This window comes from Panulirus ornatus, chromosome 71 (genome assembly GCF_036320965.1).
Source record: "Panulirus ornatus isolate Po-2019 chromosome 71, ASM3632096v1, whole genome shotgun sequence".
Lineage (NCBI taxonomy): Eukaryota > Metazoa > Arthropoda > Malacostraca > Decapoda > Palinuridae > Panulirus > Panulirus ornatus.
Window position 1 is genome coordinate 7,806,790 of NC_092294.1, and position 19,614 is coordinate 7,826,403.

The 19,614-nt window shown below is 41.1% G+C and overlaps 1 protein-coding gene across 1 annotated transcript in view; it reads right to left on the minus strand.

Annotated features, from left to right (window-relative positions):
* FoxP (forkhead box P) overlaps positions 1-19,614 on the minus strand; it is a 712,908-nt gene that overhangs the window by 162,395 nt on the left and 530,899 nt on the right. The window contains exons 8-9 of the mRNA XM_071660484.1: positions 11,834-11,966; positions 11,429-11,543 (exon numbers count right to left, since the gene is read on the minus strand). Coding sequence (XP_071516585.1) covers positions 11,429-11,543; positions 11,834-11,966 — 248 coding nt within the window. The remainder of the gene's footprint in view (positions 1-11,428; positions 11,544-11,833; positions 11,967-19,614) is intronic.

Sequence of the window (19,614 nt, forward strand, 5' to 3'; positions counted from 1 at the left end):
ATATATTTATTTATCTATTTATTTTGCTTTGTCGCTGTCTCCCGCGTTAGCGAGTTAGCGCAAGGAAACAGACAAAAGAATGGCTCAACCCGCCCACATACACATGTATATACATACATGTCCACACACGCACAATATACATACCTATACATCTCAATGTACACATACATATACACACACAGACATATACATATACACACATGTACATAATTCATACTGTCTGCCTTTATTTGTTCCCATCGCCACCTCGCCACACATGGAATAACAACCCCCTCCCCCTCATGTGTGAGAGGTAGCGCTAGGAAAGACACGAAAGGCCCCATTCGTTCACACTCAGTCTCTAGCTGTCATGTAATAATGCACCGAAACCACAGCTCCCTTTCCACATCCAGGCCCCACACACTTTGCATGGTTTACCCCAGACGCTTCACATGCCCTGGTTCAATCCATTGACAGCACGTCGACCCCAGTATACCACATCGTTCCAATTCACTCTATTCCTTGCACGCCTTTCACCCTCCTGCATGTTCAGGCCCCGATCACTCAAAATCTTTTTCACTCCATCTTTCCACCTCCAATTTGGTCTCCCACTTCTCCTCGTTCCCTCCACCTCTGACACATATATCCTCTTGGTCAATCTTTCCTCACTCATTCTCTCCATGTGACCAAACCATTTCAAAACACCCTCTTCTGCTCTCTGAACCACACTCTTTTTATTTCCACACATCTCTCTCACCCTTACATTACTTACTCGATCAAACCACCTCACACCACATATTGTCCTCAAACATCTCATTTCCAGCACATCCACCCTCCTGCGCACAACTCTATCCATAGCCCACGCCTCGCAACCATACAACATTGTTGGAACCACTATTCCTTCAAACATACTCATTTTTGCTTTCCGAGATAATGTTCTCGACTTCCAAACATTCTTCAAGGCTCCCAGAATTTTCGCCCCCTCCCCCACCCTATGATTCACTTCCGCTTCCATGGTTCCATCCGCTGCCAGATCCACTCCCAGATATCTAAAGCACTTTACTTCCTCCAGTTTTTCTCCATTCAAACTTACCTCCCAATTGACTTGACCCTCAACCCTACTGTACCTAATAACCTTGCTCTTATTCACATTTACTCTTAACTTTCTTCTTTCACACACTTTACCAAACTCAGTCACCAGCTTCTGCAGTTTCTTACATGAATCAGCCACCAGCGCTGTATCATCAGCGAACAACAACTGACTCACTTCCCAAGCTCTCTCATCCACAACAGACGGCATACTCGCCCCTCTTTCCAAAACTCTTGCATTCACCTCCCTAACAAACCATCCATAAACAAATTAAACAACCATGGAGACATCACACACCCCTGCCGCAAACCTACATTCACTGAGAACCAATCACTTTCCTCTCTTCCTACACGCACACATGCCTTACATCCTCGATAAAAACTTTTCACTGCTTCTAACAACTTGCTTCCCACACAATATACTCTTAAAACCTTCCACAGAGCATCTCTATCAACTCTATCATATGCCTTCTCCAGATCCATAAATGCTACATACAAATCCATTTGTTTTTCTAAGTATTTCTCATATACATTCTTCAAAGCAAACACCTGATTCACACATCCTCTACCACTTCTGAAACCACACTGCTCTTCCCCAATCTGATGCTCTGTACACGCCTTCACCCTCTCAATCAATACCCTCCCATATAATTTCCCAGGAATACTCAACAAACTTATACCTCTGTAATTTGAGCACTCACTCTTATTCCCTTTGCCTTTGTACAATGGCACTATGCAAGCATTCCGCCAATCCTCAGGCACCTCACCATGAATCATACATACATTAAATAACCTTACCAACCAGTCAACAATACAGTCACCCCTATCTATATATATATATCTTTTCTTTCAAACTATTTGCCATTTCCCGCATTAGCGAGGTAGCGTTAAGAACAGAGGACTGGGCCTTTGAGGGAATACCCTCACCTGGCCCAATTCTCTGTTCCTTCTTTTGGAAAATTAAAAAAAATCCGAGAGGGGAGGATTTCCAGCCCCCCGCTCCCTCCCCTTTTAGTCGCCTTCTACGACACGCAGGGAATACGTGGGAAGTATTCTTAATCCCCTATCCCCAGGGATAATATATATATATATATATATATATATATATATATATATATATATATAAATATATGTGGTATACAGGGGTTGACGTGCTGTCAGTGGATTGAATCAAGGCATGTGAAGCGTCTGGGGTAAACCATGGAAAGCTGTGTAGGTATGTATATTTGCGTGTGTGGACGTGTGTATGTACATGTGTATGGGGGGGGGGGGGGGGTTTGGGCCATTTCTTTCGTCTGTTTCCTTGCGCTACCTCGCAAACGCGGGAGACAGCGACAAAGTATAAAAAAAAAAAAAAAAAAAAAAAAAAAAATATATATGTGTGTGTACATTGAGATGTATAGGTATGTATATTTGCGTGTGTGGACATGTATGTATATACACTGTGTATGGGGGTGGGTTGGGCCATTTCTTCTGTCTGTTTCCTTGCGCTACCTCGCAAACGTGGGAGACAGCGACAAAGCAAAATATAAATGAATAAATAAATAAATAAATAAATAAATAAATAAATAAATATATATATATATATATATATATATATATATATATATATATATACACAGAAAACCCTTGATTTAACAGACTAATGGGGGAAGGTTTGTCCATTAATGCTTAAAGTCCATTAAAACAAATGTAACCTATTTGAAGAAGAAATGTTTTTAATGAAAGAGAAAAAAAAGAGGGATTTGTGCAGGTACTTATAAGGAAGAAGTGCAAATGATTGGAGATGTACATGAGAAAATAGCAAATCAAGAGGAGGGTACAGGGTTTGAAAAAGAGGGCAAATGAGAGTTGGGGTAAGAAAGTATCATTAAACTGTAGGGAAAATATAAAGATCTTTTAGAGGGTAACCAGTTCTTAAGGCTATTATGATTAATGTACTGTATAATTATTTGTCTGGTCTATTAAATCTGAATTCTGTTATAACAGGTTACTTTACTTCGAGGATTTACTGTATATATATATATCTTTCTTTCATACTATTCGCCATTTCCCGCATTAGCGAGGTAGCGTTAAGAACAGAGGACTGGGCCTTTGAGGGAATATCCTCACCTGGCCCCCTTCTCTGTTCCTTCCTTTGAAAAAATATATATATATATATATATATATATATATATATATATATATATATATATATATATATATATATATTTTTTTTTATTATACTTTGTCGCTGTCTCCTGCGTTTGTCAGGTAGCGCAAGGAAACAGATGAAAGAAATGGCCCCCCCCCCCATACACATGTATATACATACGTCCACACACGCAAATATACATACCTACACAGCTTTCCATGGTTTACCCCAGACGCTTCACATGCCTTGATTCAATCCACTGACAGCACGTCAACCCCGGTATAACACATCGCTCCAATTCACTCTATTCCTTGCCCTCCTTTCACCCTCCTGCATGTTCAGGCCCCGATCACACAAAATCTTTTTCACTCCATCTTTCCACCTCCAATTTGGTCTCCCTCTTCTCCTCGTTCCCTCCACCTCCGACACATATATCCTCTTGGTCAATCTTTCCTCACTCATTCTCTCCATGTGCCCAAACCACTTCAAAACACCCTCTTCTGCTCTCTCAACCACGCTCTTTTTATTTCCACACATCTCTCTTACCCTTACGTTACTCACTCGATCAAACCACCTCACACCACACATTGTCCTCAAACATCTCATTCCCAGCACATCCATCCTCCTGCGCACAACTCTATCCATAGCCCACGCCTCGCAACCATATAACATTGTTGGAACCACTATTCCTTCAAACATACCCATTTTTGCTTTCCGAGATAATGTTCTCGACTTCCACACATTCTTCAAGGCCCACAGAATTTTCGCCCCCTCCCCCACCCTATGATCCACTTCCGCTTCCATGGTTCCATCCGCTGCCAGATCCACTCCCAGATATCTAAAACACTTCACTTCCTCCAGTTTTTCTCCATTCAAACTCACCTCCCAATTGACTTGACCCTCAACCCTACTGTACCTAATAACCTTGCTCTTATTCACATTTACTCTTAACTTTCTTCTTCCACACACTTTACCAAACTCAGTCACCAGCTTCTGCAGTTTCTCACATGAATCAGCCACCAGCGCTGTATCATCAGCGAACAACAACTGACTCACTTCCCAAGCTCTCTCATCCCCAACAGACTTCATACTTGCCCCTCTTTCCAAAACTCTTGCATTTACCTCCCTAACAACCCCATCCATAAACAAATTAAACAACCATGGAGACATCACACACCCCTGCCGCAAACCTACATTCACTGAGAACCAATCACTTTCCTCTCTTCCTACACGTACACATGCCTTACATCCACGATAAAAACTTTTCACTGCTTCTAACAACTTTCCTCCCACACCATATATTCTTAATACCTTCCACAGAGCATCTCTATCAACTCTATCATATGCCTTCTCCAGATCCATAAATGCTACATACAAATCCATTTGCTTTTCTAAGTATTTCTCACATACATTCTTCAAAGTACACATACATATACACACAGAAAACCTTGATTTAACAGACTAATGGGGGAAGGTTTGTCCATTAATGCTTAAAGTCTTTAAAACAAATGTAACCTATTTGAAGAAGAAATTTTTTAATGAAAGAGAAAAAAAAGAGGGATTTGTGCGGTACTTATAAGGAAGAAGTGCAAATGATTGGAGATGTACATGAGAAAATAGCAAATCAAGAGGAGGGTACAGGGTTTGAAAAAGAGGGCAAATGAGAGTTGGGGTAAGAAAGTATCATTAAACTGTAGGGAAAATATAAAGATCTTTTAGAGGGTAACCAGTTCTTAAGGCTATTATGATTAATGTACTGTATAATTATTTGTCTGGTCTATTAAGTCTGAATTCTGTTATAACAGGTTACTTTACTTCGAGGATTTACTGTATATATATATATATGTCTACCCTGATGATGTGATCATTACATGAAAGTGCAATTGCAAACATATGTTTCATTTTCCATATGGTTTTATGCCTATACTAGGTCATGTGCACCACTATAGGTTCTCAGTGAATGTAGGTTTGCGGCAGGGGTGTGTGATGTCCCCATGGAAGTTTAATTCGTTTACGGATGGGGTGGTTAGGGAGGCAAATGCAAGAGTTTTGGAAAGAGGGGCAAGGATGAAGTCTGTTGGGGATGAGAGAGCTTGGGAAGTGAGTCAGTTGTTGTTTGCCAATGATACAGTTCTAGTGGCTGATTCAAGTGAGAAACTGCAGAAGTTGGTGACTGAGTTTGGTAAAGTGTGTGAAAGAAGAAAGTTAAGAGTAAATGTGAATAAGAGCAAGGTTATTAGGTACAGTAGGATTGAGGGTCAAGTCACAGGGTGGGGTGAGTTTGAATGGAGAAAAACTGGAGGAAGTAAAGTGTTTTAGATATCTGGGAGTGGACTTACAGCAGATGGAACTATGGAAGCAGAAGTGGAAGTGGGATAAAATAATTAAGGATGTATGTGTCAGAAGTGGAGCGAACACAGAGAAAGGGTAGAACAAATTGCAGATGAAAGGATGAAGTGAAAAAAATTTGAATGATCAGGGCCTGGCAATGCAGGAAGGTAAAATTCATGCATGGAATATAATGAACCAGAATGATGTGGTATACAGGGGTCAACATGCTGTCAATGGATTGAACCAGGGCATGTGAAGCGTCTGGGGTAAACCATGGAAAGCTGTGTAGGTATGTATATTTGCGTGTGTGGACGTATGTATATACATGTGTATGGGGGTGGGTTGGGCCATTTCTTCTGTCTGTTTCCTTGCGCTACCTCGCAGACGCGGGAGACAGAAAAAAAAAAAAAAACGAGAGGGGAGGATTTCCAGCCCCCCGCTCCCTCCCCTTTTAGTCGCCTTCTACGACACGCAGGGAATACGTGGGAAGTATTCTTAATCCCCTATCCCCAGGGATAATATATATATATATATATAAATATATATATATATATAATATTATATATATATTATATATATATATAATATAAATATATATATATATATGTCTACCCTGATGATGTGATCATTACATGAAAGTGCAATTGCAAACATATGTTTCATTTTCCATATGGTTTTATGCCTATACTAGGTCATGTGCACCACTATAGGTTCTCAGTGAATGTAGGTTTGCGGCAGGGGTGTGTGATGTCCCCATGGAAGTTTAATTCGTTTACGGATGGGGTGGTTAGGGAGGCAAATGCAAGAGTTTTTGGATAGTGGGGCTAGTGTGCAGTCTGTTGTGGAAGACAGGGCCTGGGAAGTGAGTCAGTTGTTGTTTGCCAATGATACAGTTCTAGTGGCTGATTTAAGTTAGAAACTACAGGGGGGGGGGGGGGGTTTGGGCCATTTCTTCTGTCTGTTTCCTTGCGCTACCTCGCAGACGCGGGAGACAGCAAAAAAAAAAAAAAAAAAAAAAAAAAAATTATATATATATATAATATATAAATATATAATATAATATATATATATATCTATATATATATATATATATAATATATATATATATACATATAATTGCCATTTCCCTTGTTAGTGAGATAGCACCAGGAAACAGAAGAAGAAAGACCCATCCACTCATATACATACATTTACATATATATATCAACATATACACATATGCATACATATACATAAACAGACATATACATATATACACAATTACATATTGATGCTTGCTTTGGTCCATTCCCAGTGCCACCCCGCCGCACAGGAAACAGCATTGCCATCCCCTGCGTCAGAGGTAGCTACAGGAAAACAGACAAAAAAGGTCACATTTGTTCACACGTAGTCTTTAGCTGTCATGTGTAATGCACCGATACCACAGATCCTATCCACATCCAGGCCCCATAGACCTTTCCACAGTTTACCCTAGACATTTCACAAGCACTGATTCAGTCCACTGACAGCATGTCAAAACCAGTATACCACATTGGTCCAATTCACTCTATTCCTTGCATGCCTCAAACATTTCATCTTCAAAACATCCACCCTCCTCTGAACAACCCTATCTACAGCCCATGCCTCACAACCATATTCCTTCAAACGTCCCCATTTTGCTCTCCGAGATAACGTTATCTCCACACATTCTTCATCGCTCCCAGGAGCATCGCCCCCTCCCCCACCCTATGACTCGCTTCCACTTGCATGGTTCCATTTGCAGCTAAGTCCACATCCAGATATCTAAAATGCTTCACTTCCTCCAATTTTTCTCCTTTTAAACTTACATCCCAACTAACTTGTCTCTCAACTCTGCTGAACCTAAGAGTAAGTCTGTCATGAAAAAAGCTTAGATATATCGTAAAGAACTAAAAATGGAAGGTGCATGTGAATATTCAGCAGGTTAGTTGCAGAAATTTATGGTGTCATATATAACATCTGAAAATTTGTGGTGATAAAGCCTCTGCTGGTCATGAAACAGTGGAAAGTATCATTGACAAAGTATCATTGTTCTAGAGCTATGCTCCTAGAAAAACTAACAATGGCTGATGAAAGGGCACCGAGTTAGGGGCAAGTACAGCTGGTACACACAAATGTAAACAAATTTAAACTGGAAGTGACTGGGAAAAGTGAATGTCCAAGGTGCTTTATGAGTGTTTGAACTTTACCAGTGCATCAACATGCCGAAAAGAAAACATAGATAACCAGGGATATTTTTTCTGAGTTCTTCAACAGCCACTTTGTACCAGTGGTATGAGCTCACTGTAAGGGAGCTGGATTGGAATAAATCTATACGATTCTACTGTTCTTGGACAAGTGTTCTACATATCTCCTAATAGAATAATGTTTTTGCATTTACTTTCCCCACAATAAGATATCTTTAATTCAACTCTGTGACAAAAGAATTTTACAAACTCTGAAATGTAAACATTAATTTTCTCTTTAAACAGAGACTTGGGGGTTCAAAGCTCACAGCTTCCTAAAAGAACTTAGCATTGAGCTGTTATTGCTTGTAATGCTGCACATAAACCCACTCTAGCAAATGCTTAGCACACTCTTTGGCCTTCAACAATCCTTAATGATGATCCTTCATGTGAAGACTAGTGGAATTCATGTGGCTAGTGGAAAACAGGTAAATGATATTAGAGTACCTTACGTAGGCAAAAGGTTTATCACGGGAAAGTGTGAATAAGTTGGAGGAAGTGGGCATCAAAGGGTTAAATATTGACAGGTGATGCTCCTGTGGTGCATTCACTGACTGATGAGGATACTGCTGAAGTGGTGTTAAATCAAAACAGGCATGAGGACGGCAATGATGATGAAAATGAAACTGAACAAGTTTGGTGAATAAATGTGGTTAGTGGCATTTGAACAACTTGCATTTATCAGAGAATAAGTATCCATAGCAGTATATTCCATGAAAGAGAGACTGCTCATTCAAAACCCATTGTTACTAAGAAAGAGAGGACATTGGAATTCTTCAAAATAGGCCATCATCCATTGGGGAGCTGCTTCATCACTAGCGAATCCAGTTCCTGACCCATCTTCAATTTAGATGTCCAGGCTGATAACCACCATATCAGCATTGATGAGCCGCAAGTTTCTGATGCCGCATGTCATTACTGCAGTGATTATATTCTGCTGACTTTGTAAACGGAAAACAATAAGGCTGTGTATAGCTGTACAAAATGTATTATATTAACATGATAGTTTCTGAATTCAACCTCCATCTAAATGGCTATCTTCGTGCCATATCCTACATTTCTAATGTGCTAAATTCCCTTACATAATTACCAGTTTTACCTCACCGAATTGAGATCTCACTTCCAGATGTGAGACACAAACAACCATTTGGTTTTATTCAAAAGCCATCACTGTGACCGCAAGTGGAACTAAAAACGTTGCGTACAAGTAAATAAATGTAGCGACAGTAAATTAACGTTCGCACACATCTATTCTATTAAATAGTTTATGGAACATTGTATAGTAGGGCTGGCGAAGCTACGGCACGCGAGACAGTCTTCGTGGCAAGCAGCGCACACAGATGTCTAAAGTTTTCTCTCCCAAATAAAATGTCAATGATTTTTTCTTTGTACACCCAAGTAAATCTATTATTTGATCATGGCACAAATCACTAATGGTGCCAAGTGTGAAAAGCATACATCTCAAGGCGCCGCAGTCTAACGTCCCTGCGCGCTGCCAATATTATTTGGTTATGACAAAAGTAAAGTGAAGCAATAGTTCGTTTTGCTCATGAGTATCACCCTGTTTGTTATGGGGTATCATTCGGTATTCTCTTCCATATATGAAAGAAATTATCTTACGAACCAATGTGAATATAGTATGATGCCGAATGTACTGTGTAGAATCCTCTTTTCTAATCAGTGCAGGTGCGTTTCGTAGAATGTAGTAATTTCATTTTTTTTTTCCAACTTGAGAAAAGAATAACATTTGCATATTTTGGGGCAAGGATTTCGAAGTAACAAACACAATTTGAATGAAGATCTGGCATGGTTAGATACGGTAATATAGCTTTATAAGTCTTATGCATCTTATCATTGTTCTGATAAATTTCTTTGGGGGAAAAAGCCACCTTGGAAGAGTTCACAATAGGCTTTCAGGAAAAAAAGGCACAGTTCCGATGTAATACAGAACAAAAACATCCAATCAAATGTTTAATGAAATTTATTTTGGATAGTTCCGATTACGCAAGTGCTGGTTCTTGGGATATTGTAGACTCGCTCAGCATGGAAAGTGATGGTGATTATATATATATATATATATATATATATATATATATATATATATATATATATATATATATATATATATATATATATCTTTCATCTTTCTTTCAAACTATTCGCCATTTCCCGCGTTAGCGAGGTAGTGCTAAAAATAGAGGACTGGGCCTTTGAGGGAATATCCTCACCTGGCCCCCTTCTCTGTTCCTTCTTTTAGAAAATTAAAAAAAAACGAGAGGTGAGGATTTCCAGCCCCCGCTCCCTCCCCTTTTAGTCGCCTCCTACGACACGCGGTAAGTATTCTTTCTCCCCTATCCCCAGGGATAATATATATATATATATATATATATATATATATATATATATATATATATATATATATATAATCACGGCAAGTGTGTGGTCCCCACGGGATTAGCAACCTGTAATTTATGCTTATATTCCAAACATGGGAAATTTCTGAATTCCGAAACACATCAAGCCTCAAGGATTTCGGAGTCTGGGTTCCTGACCTGTATAATATACACAGCGAGTATTATGCGAGAGTGAGTAATGTGGCGGCTGAGGGTACATGGGGTATTCAAAAAGCTTGTGGAATTGCGTGCTGAAAAAGGGCTAATGATGGAAATATCTGGTTTAAAAGAGGGACATACATATGTAGGTGAGTGAGCATTATTGGATTACGTGCTAAACGATAAGCGTGCAAAACATTCTACAAATATACTTTTAAATTAATTCAAACATTATTATATTATTGCAATGTAAAGCTGAATAGTCAGAAACGACGTTTGTACCCATATGAGTGTTACTGTAACCTATAACGAAGCATATTTCATTAAACATGCAAAGAGCTATAATTTCACTTATGTCTATCTACTGTCTACAGAATACACACACACACACACACACACACATATATATATATATATATATATATATATATATATATATATATATATATATATATATATATATATATTTTTTTTTTATACTATTCGCCATTTACCGCGATAGCGAGGTAGCGTCAAGAACAAAGGACTGGGCCTTTGAGGGAATATCCTCATCTGGACCTCTTCTCTGTTCCTTCTTTTGGAAAAAAAAAAAAAAAAAAAAAAACGAGAGGGGAGGATTTCCAGCCCCCCGCTCCCTTCCCTTTTAGTCGCCTTCTACGACACGCAGGGAATACGTGGGAAGTATTCTTTCTCCCCTATCCCCAGGGATAATATATATATATATATATATATATATATATATATATATATATATATATATATATATATATATATATATATATATATATGTCTACCCTGATGATGTGATTATTACACGAAAGTGCACTTGGGAACTTATCGTGTTTCATTTTTCTTGTGGACTCATGGGATATATATATATATATATATATATATATATATATATATATATATATATATATATATATATATATATATATATATATCATCAGCGCTCAGTCAACAAGCAACAAGCTAAAGCTCTCTTCCAAAGCTTAAACAGAACCTAAGACAGACACCCACAGCTAAACATCCATTAAGAGACAAGCTGCATACACCCACAGCCATCACTGCACTTCTAACAAGAGTAGAGGCGTACGCACCTGCAGTCGATCTCTCTCCTTGGTGAGTTGGCGCTCCAGCTGACTGACCACCTGCATCTGGACTCTGGCCTGGGCCGTGGACCGGTCGTCCAGCGTGTGTTCTGTGTTGAGGTGCCTGGAACACCAACGGAAGCAAAGCCTAAACTCACTAGATATCCAGAAATCGTTCCAAAAAGCTGTTAATCATTTTACAGCATCCATGCATGTAAACAGACCCAGGTTACATATCTTACGCGATTATGAATTCCATTATCTTTATACTAAATGAGCGTGTGATCAATCATCTATTCAGATGGAATGTAAATGATCAAACAAAGGATAAAGAGGAGTAGGGTGATGCGTAAATTAAGGTAAGTCAGTGTGCAAAACTACTGTGAGACGAGGCTCCGAGTTGTAAGAACTCACTTGTGGAAGGCGTGGTTGTCGTCACAGATGGCTTCGCAGCCAGGCCACTTGCACACCCCGTGGCCGTACAGGGGGTGGCCGCGCCGACTGGTCGCCTCCTCCTCTTCGCTGCCCAGACCGTTCATCTCTCGCCCTGGGTAGCAGCCACAACATGGATAACATCAATATATATATGTTGGTACCTCCTACCTCCAGTTTGCAGGGACACAGTTACATTGGGGAAAACAGGCAACTGGCACCTTTTTAGTCATAGATAAAACAGTAAAAGATACACCACTAGGAGTCCCTTTCATATCTAGTACTAAATATTCAGGCAAACAATTTTATACAACTTGTTTGAGAAACACGGACAAGGTAATGACTACGGATAATGTGGTATTGATTATATGATCACCCAAGAATTAACGATGCAGTAAACGCTCCCAGTAAAAACGTTAAAACTGCCGAAACTCGTTCTTTAAACAGTTACACTTATCATGATGCTAGCTCGAGAGGAAGCCGGGTGGCAAGTCCGGCTATGGTCCAGATGGCAGGAGCCAAAAAGATCGTAATTGCTTGTGACGGAGGCAATGGATGATCAACAAAGGTGTGACGTCACTGTGATGGAGCATTTCGTGACCCCCTGCCCCTACTATTGGCCTAAGTACTCAACAAGGGTAAAGGATACATCTTCTAACTTTGCTTCTCGCCATTTGATCAAACGCATTTCCAAGACATCTTTAGCGGCAAATTCTCTCTCTCTCTATCTCTCTCCCCTTTTCTCTAGGTAACACCAGGAACGTCAGTGAAGGGGGGTAATGGGGAGGTGATAACAAGTAGTGGTGATGTGAGAAGGAGATGGAGTGAGTATTTTGAAGGTTTGTTGAATGTGTTTAATGACAGAATGGAAGATATAGGGTGTTTTGGTTGAGGTGGTGTGCAAAGTGAGAGGGTTAAGGAGAATGATTTGGTAAACAGAGAAGAGGTAGTAAAAGCTTTACGGAAGATGAAAGCCGGTAAGGCAGCGGGCTTGGATGGTATTGCATTGGAATCTATTAAAAATGGGGGTGACTATTGGTGACTGGTTGGTAGGATTATTTAATGTATGTATGACTCATGGTGAGGTGCCTGAGGATTGGCGGAATGCTTGCATAGTGCCATTGTACAAAGACAAAGGGGATAAGAATGAGTACTCAAATTAGAGGTATAAGTTTGTTGAGTATTCCTGGTAAATTATATGGGAGGGTATTGATTGAGAGGGTGAAGGCATGTACAGAGCATCAGATTGAGGAAGAGCAGTGTGGTTTCAGAAGTGGTAGAGGATGTGTGGATCAGGTGTTTGCTTTGAAGAATGTAAGTGAGAAATACTTAGAAAAGCAAATGGATTTGTATGTAGCATTCATAGATCTGGAGAAGGAATATGATAGAGTTGATAGAGATGTTCTGTGGAAGGTATTAAGAATATATGGTGTGGGAGGCAAGTTGTCAGCAGCAGTGAAAAGTTTTTATCGCGGATGTAAGGCATGTGTACGTGTAGGAAGAGAGGAAAGTGATTGGTTCTCAGTGAATGTTGGTTTGCGGCAGGGGTGCGTGATGTCTCCATGGTTGTTAAATTTGTTTATATGGATGGGGTTGTTAGGGAAGTGAATGCAAGAGTTTTGGAAAGAGGGGCAAGTATGCAGTCTGTTGTGGATGAGAAAGCTTGGGAAGTGAGTCAGTTGTTGTTCGCTGATGATACAGCACTGGTGGCTGATTCGGATGAGAAACTGCAGAAGCTGGTGACTGAGTTTGCTAAAGTGTGTGAAAGAAGAAAGCTGAGAGTAAATGTGAATAAGAGCAAGGTTATTAGGTACAGTAGGGTTGAGGGACAAGTCAATTGGGAGGTAAGTTTGAATGGAGAAAAACTTGAGGAAGTGAAGTGTTTTAGATATCTGGGAGTGGATTTGGCAGCGGATGGAACCATGGAAGCGGAAGTGAATCATAGGGTGGGGGAGGGGGCGAAAGTTCTAAGAGCGTTGAAGAATGTGTGGAAGTCGAAAACGTTATCTTGGAAAGCAAAAATGGGTATGTTTGAAGGAACAGTAGTTCCAACAATGATACATGGTTGCGAGGCGTGGGCTATAGATAGAGTTGTGCGGAGGAGGGTGGATGTGCTGGAAATGAGATGTTTGAGGACAATATGTGGTGTGAGGTGGTTTGATAGAGTAAGTAATGAAGGGGTAAGAGAGATGTGCGGTGGTAAAAAGAGTGTAGTTGAGAGAGCAGAAGAGGGTGTTTTGAAATAGTTTGGTCACATGGAGAGAATGAGTGAGGAAAGATTGACGAAGAGGATATATGTGTCAGAGGTGGAGGGAACGAGGAGAAGTGGGAGACCAAATTGGAGGTGGAAAGATGGAGTGAAAAAGATTTTGAGTGATCGGGGCCTGAACATGCAGGAGGGTGAAAGGCGTGTAAGAAATAGAGTGAACTGGAACGATGTGGTATACCGGGGTCGACGTGCTGTCAATGGATTGAACCAGGGCATGCGAAGCGTCTGGGGTAAACTATGGAAAGTTCTGTGGGGCCTGGATGTGGAAAGGGAGCTGTGGTTTCGGTGCATTATACATGACAGCTAGAGACTGAGTTTGAACGAATGTGGCCTTTGTTGTATTTTCCTAGCGCTACCTCGGGCACATGCGGGGGGAGGGGGTTGGTATTTCATTATGTGGCGGGGTGCCCACGGGAATGAATAAGGGCAGACAGTATGAATCATGTACATGTACATGTATATATATATATATATATATATATATATATATATATATATATATATATATATATATATATATATATATATGTCTGTGTGTGTGTATATATATGTATAAGTTGAGATGTATAGGTATGTATATGTGCGTGTGTGGAAGTGTATGTATATACATGTGTATGTGGGTGGGTTGGGCCATTCTTTCGTCTGTTTCCTTGAGCAACCTCGCTAACGCTAATTCCTATATGTCCATATTTAATAAGAATGATAAAGTGCGAAATTTATATGCCTATTACGATGTCACTACAAAAGTAAATTCCACTTTAAATGAAAGTTATATTCCTTACAACATTTTAGAAAGCTAGGGGAAAATTTTTCAAATGAACTGCAATTCTTTCTCAAATATTCCTTACTCAGAAGTTTCATTTTCTTTGCTATAGTACCACTTCGCATCGACCAGAATTTCTCATGGCGTATACTACGCTATGCGTATAGGCTGGAAGAATTCATCGGGGGCAATACTGAGCTTTTTTCCGTATAGGCTAGAATTCCTTGAGGAAGAAAAAGGGTCATGATTACGCACGAATTTTTATTTTCCACAATAAGTTAAATTGGGGCCACGCCACGTCCCTAGTGGTACATCTAGACCCACCCCAGTAACAACCAAAGCCTAGCCACTCTTCAGGCTCTGCTACGTGCACGGTAAGATCTCCGGCGTTACAAGCTTGTGCTACAAGTGTGCTACATGGCCCGTACAACGACGACACTAACTGTAGGCTTACGAGTTATCATTCCCAGGTAACAAGTGATGCTACTGGGCGATAAACCTAATCCACTGGCTGCTATCTTGGTGTGCGAAGACTCGAATAAGACTATATGGTGCTGGAGTCTCAAACATCCTAACTACAGTAGCGTATGGTAAGGTCAGCTTCGTTCGAGACCGAGCTATGGGGATAGAAGACCTGTAAACCCATCGTGTCTAAACCGAATTGTGGGGGATGTACAAGACCTCAGTACGAGCTGTGGGGTTAGATGGCCATCTTAAGGTCCCCAGACCGAGCGATGTAGTAGGAGGGAGTAGGGTGCAGTAACTTAATAAAACGATATTCACTTCACTGCACTTAGACTGCATGCTAATGACCCGCAGTAAGCAGTCAACACAACAATTGCAACTGCATAAATGGAATCAACTGTGCGAATATGTTGCAAGCTATTATATACAACATCGGAGACAATACCATCCCACAAAAAAGATGATCAACAGAATTTACGTAAGAAAAAAGAAATTAGTTTTACGTAAATACGTTAGGAAATAAAAGTAAGCGTCAGGTTACCCGTCGCTAATTTCTACAGCTGGAAGTTTACACGATATCTCGCCACCGTACATCATAAATAGGGAACTCTTCCATTCTGGCATTCGCCTCGACGGCAAAATGGCGGTTTAGTGAAGTTTCCGCTTGTATCAGGCTAAACTGGTTCCCTCCCCACCAAGCGCGTATCCAGGATTTGGTCAAGGGCAATGGGGTGGTGGGAAGGCGAATAAAAAAAAGAAAAAAACCCCGCCGGGACGATGATAAAAAGTTCATAAGTCGTACGTAAAAACACACTGTACCTTAGATAAGTTTGCCCTTTCGAATTATTTGGATGTTAAATTCAATCATTAGCCAAATTCTCATAAATATGAACACACTGACGTAAAGATTATGAGGGGTCTGGCGATCAGTTGTGAATGAAAGTAGAATTATGACATTTGATAACACAGAACAGCGAAGAGCAATAACCAAGGGACTTTTATCTGATGAAACAGGAGGAGGAAGTGTTGCCATGAACTCCTCGCATTGCTTTTGGGAAGGGGGTGACACTGGTATTTCATTGGTCATTCATGTAAATCACCGAAACACTTGAAACATATGTAGACTAACATCTACTTCTCCTTTCGAGGGAAGAAGAAGATTAGAGTAGCGTTAAGAATAAATCAATCCTCACTGAGTTTATCTGTGTGTTGAATAGCCCAAGGAAGGAAGGGGGGGTTTGCCCCTACACCCACTAGCTACGCCCCTGCCTCTGACGCCACCTACACACCACATGAACCTCCCCCATGATGAATCTGGTCACCTGCCATTGGCTAAATGTCACCAGTACTCTTAAGAAACTACGGACCACCTGTTTCTTTTGCCAGATCTTATGGCCTGAAAATTTCCTGTCAAGCGCTCTCGGCGTGGTCATAACATTTGAGGTGTTATATGTGCCAGTCAGGCACTACCGCCTGATTTTGCTTGCATGTGACTCTTGAATGCTTGCGTACCAAATGCGATCATCAGGAACGACCTGTCCCCTGTGTGAGCGAGGGTAACGAGACGCTAACATAAATACAGTACGACCTCGAGCCAGGAAAGAGAAGCGATCTTCGAGGTAATGGCAAATGAACATCTTACGTTCAGAAAGATCCTGTTCTAAGTCTTTTTCTATCCATGTGAGGCTCCCGTAGCACTCAGGAAGCTGGCCATGTCCACAGGTCAGGACCACAGGTCGTAAACTGTTATGATGTGTGTGCGTCTATGTGCAGAGAGTGTGGGGCAATTAAATAGCAACTGCTCGGTGTCATCTTTATAGCAGTTTCAACGTGGGTATGAGGGGACTTGGAATATGATGAAATGGTGTTTGTGATGTCTTGATGGGTGATGATGTCCAGGGCGTAAACGGGAGAGTGTGACTCGTGATTGTCTAGGGAGTGTGGTTTCTGATGGGTGTATGTATGTCTGGTGGGTTGGAGTTTCAGACTCAAATGTTTAGTGTGTAAGTGCTGTGTCAGTGTTGCATTTGTTGGAGGTTTGGAGATCTGTGAGTTGGGGTTGCTGAAGTGTGAGGCAGGGGTAAGCATTCTATCATTACTTGGGGGATGGTGGTTAGTTATCAAGTGGTTACACAGCGAGTGGAAAGTCACCTGTGGTTAGAATACATACTCGTCAGAGAACTTTTCAGTCCAAAGGACTACATATTTCATTGTGGAGCCTTGGGCAGCAGGGGACTTCAGAAAGGTCCTGGGTAACTCCACGACGCTTTAAGAGAAAGGTGCAAGAGGTGAAAAAGAGGACAAATGAGATCTGGGGTGAAAGAGTATCATAAAATTTTAGGAAGAGTAAAAAGATATTTTGGAAGGAGACAAATAACGTGAGTAAGACAAGAGACAAATGGAAACATCCATGAAGGGGGGCTAATGGGGAGGTAATAACAAGTAGTGGTGAAGTGAGAAGGAGATGGAGGTTTTTTGAAGGTTTGCTGAATGTGTGTGACGATAGAGTGACAGATATAGGGTGTTTTGGTCGAGATGGTGCGCAAAGTGAGAGGGTCAGAGAGAATGGTTTGGTAAACAGAAGAGGTAGTGAAAGCTTTGCGGAAGGTGAAAGCCGGCAAGGAGGCGGGTTTGGATGGTACTGCAGTAGAACTTATTAAAAAAAAATTGGGGGGGGGGGTGACTGTGTAGTATTCCTGGGAAAATATATGGGAGGGTATTGATTGAGAGGGTCAAGGCATGTACAGAGCATCAGATTGGGGAAGAGCAGTGTGGTTTCAGAAGTGGTACAGGATGTGTGGATCAAGTGTTTGCTTTGAAGAAAGTAAGCGAGAATTACTTAGAAAAACAAATGGATTTGTATGTAGCATTTATGGATCTGGAGAAGGTATATTGTAAGAGTTGATAGACATGCTCTGTGGAAGGTATAAAGTGTATATGGTGTAGGAGGTAAGTTGCTAGAAGCAGTGTAAAGTATTTATCGAGGATGTAAGGCATGCGTATGCTACGAGTAGAAAGACAGGAAAGTGATTGGTTCCCAGTGAATGTCAGTTTGCGGCAAGGGTGCGTGATGTCTCGATGGTTATTCAATTTGTTTATGGATGGGGTTGTTATAGGGAGGTGAAAGCAAGTTTTGGAGAAAGGGTCAAGTATGCAGTCTGTTGTAGATGAGAGACCTTGGGAAGTGAGTTAGTTGTTGTTCGCTGATGACAGAGCGCTGGTGGCTGATTCATGTGAGAAACTGCAGAAGCTAATGAGAGTTTGGTAAAGTGTGTGAAAGAAGGAAGCTGAGAATAAATGTGAATAACAGCAAGATTAATAGGTTAAGTAGGGTTGAGGGACAAGTCAATTGGCAGGTAAGTTTGAATGAAGACAAACTGGAGGAAGTGAAAAGTTTACATATCTGGGAGTGGATTTGGCAGCGGATGGAACCATGGAAGTGGAAGTGAGTCACAGGGTGGGGGAGGGGGCGAAAGTTCTGGGAGCGTTGAAGAATGAGTGGAGGTCGAGAACGTTATCTCGGAAAGCAAAAATGGGTATGTTTGAGGGAATAGTGGTTCCAAAAATGTTATATGGTTGCAAGGCGCGGGTTATAGATAGGGTTGTGCGTAGGAGGGTGGACGTGTAGGAAATGAGATGTCTGAGGACAATATGTGGTGTGAAGTGGTTTGATCGAGTAAGTAATGAAAGGGTAAGAGATGTGTGGTAATAAAAAGTGTGTGGTTGCGAGAGCAGAAGAGGGTGTATTGAAATGGTCTGGTCATATGGAGACAATGAGTGAGGAAAGATTGACAAAGAGGACATATGTGTCAGAGGTGGAGGGAACGAGAAGTGGGCGACCAAACTGGAGGTGGAAGGATGGAGAGAAAAAGATTTTGAGCGATCGGGGACTAACCTTACAGGAGGGTGAAAGGCGTGCAAGGAATAGAGTGAATTGGAACGATGTGGTATACTAGGGTCAACGTGCTGTCAATGGATTGAACCAGGGCATGTGAAGCGTCTGGGAGTAAACCATGGAAAGTTTTGTGGGGCCTGGATGTGGAAAGGGAGCTGTGGTTTCGGTACATTACACATGACTGCTAGACACTAAGTGTGAACGAATGTGGCCTTTGTTGTCTTTTCCTAGGTTTAACTCGCGCGCGCATGGGGGGGGGGGGGGGGGGGGGGGGATGCCATTTCATGTGTGGCGGGGTGTGGACGAGAATGGATAAAGGTAGCAAGTATGAGTATATGCATGCATATATGTGTAAATGTCTGTGTATGTAT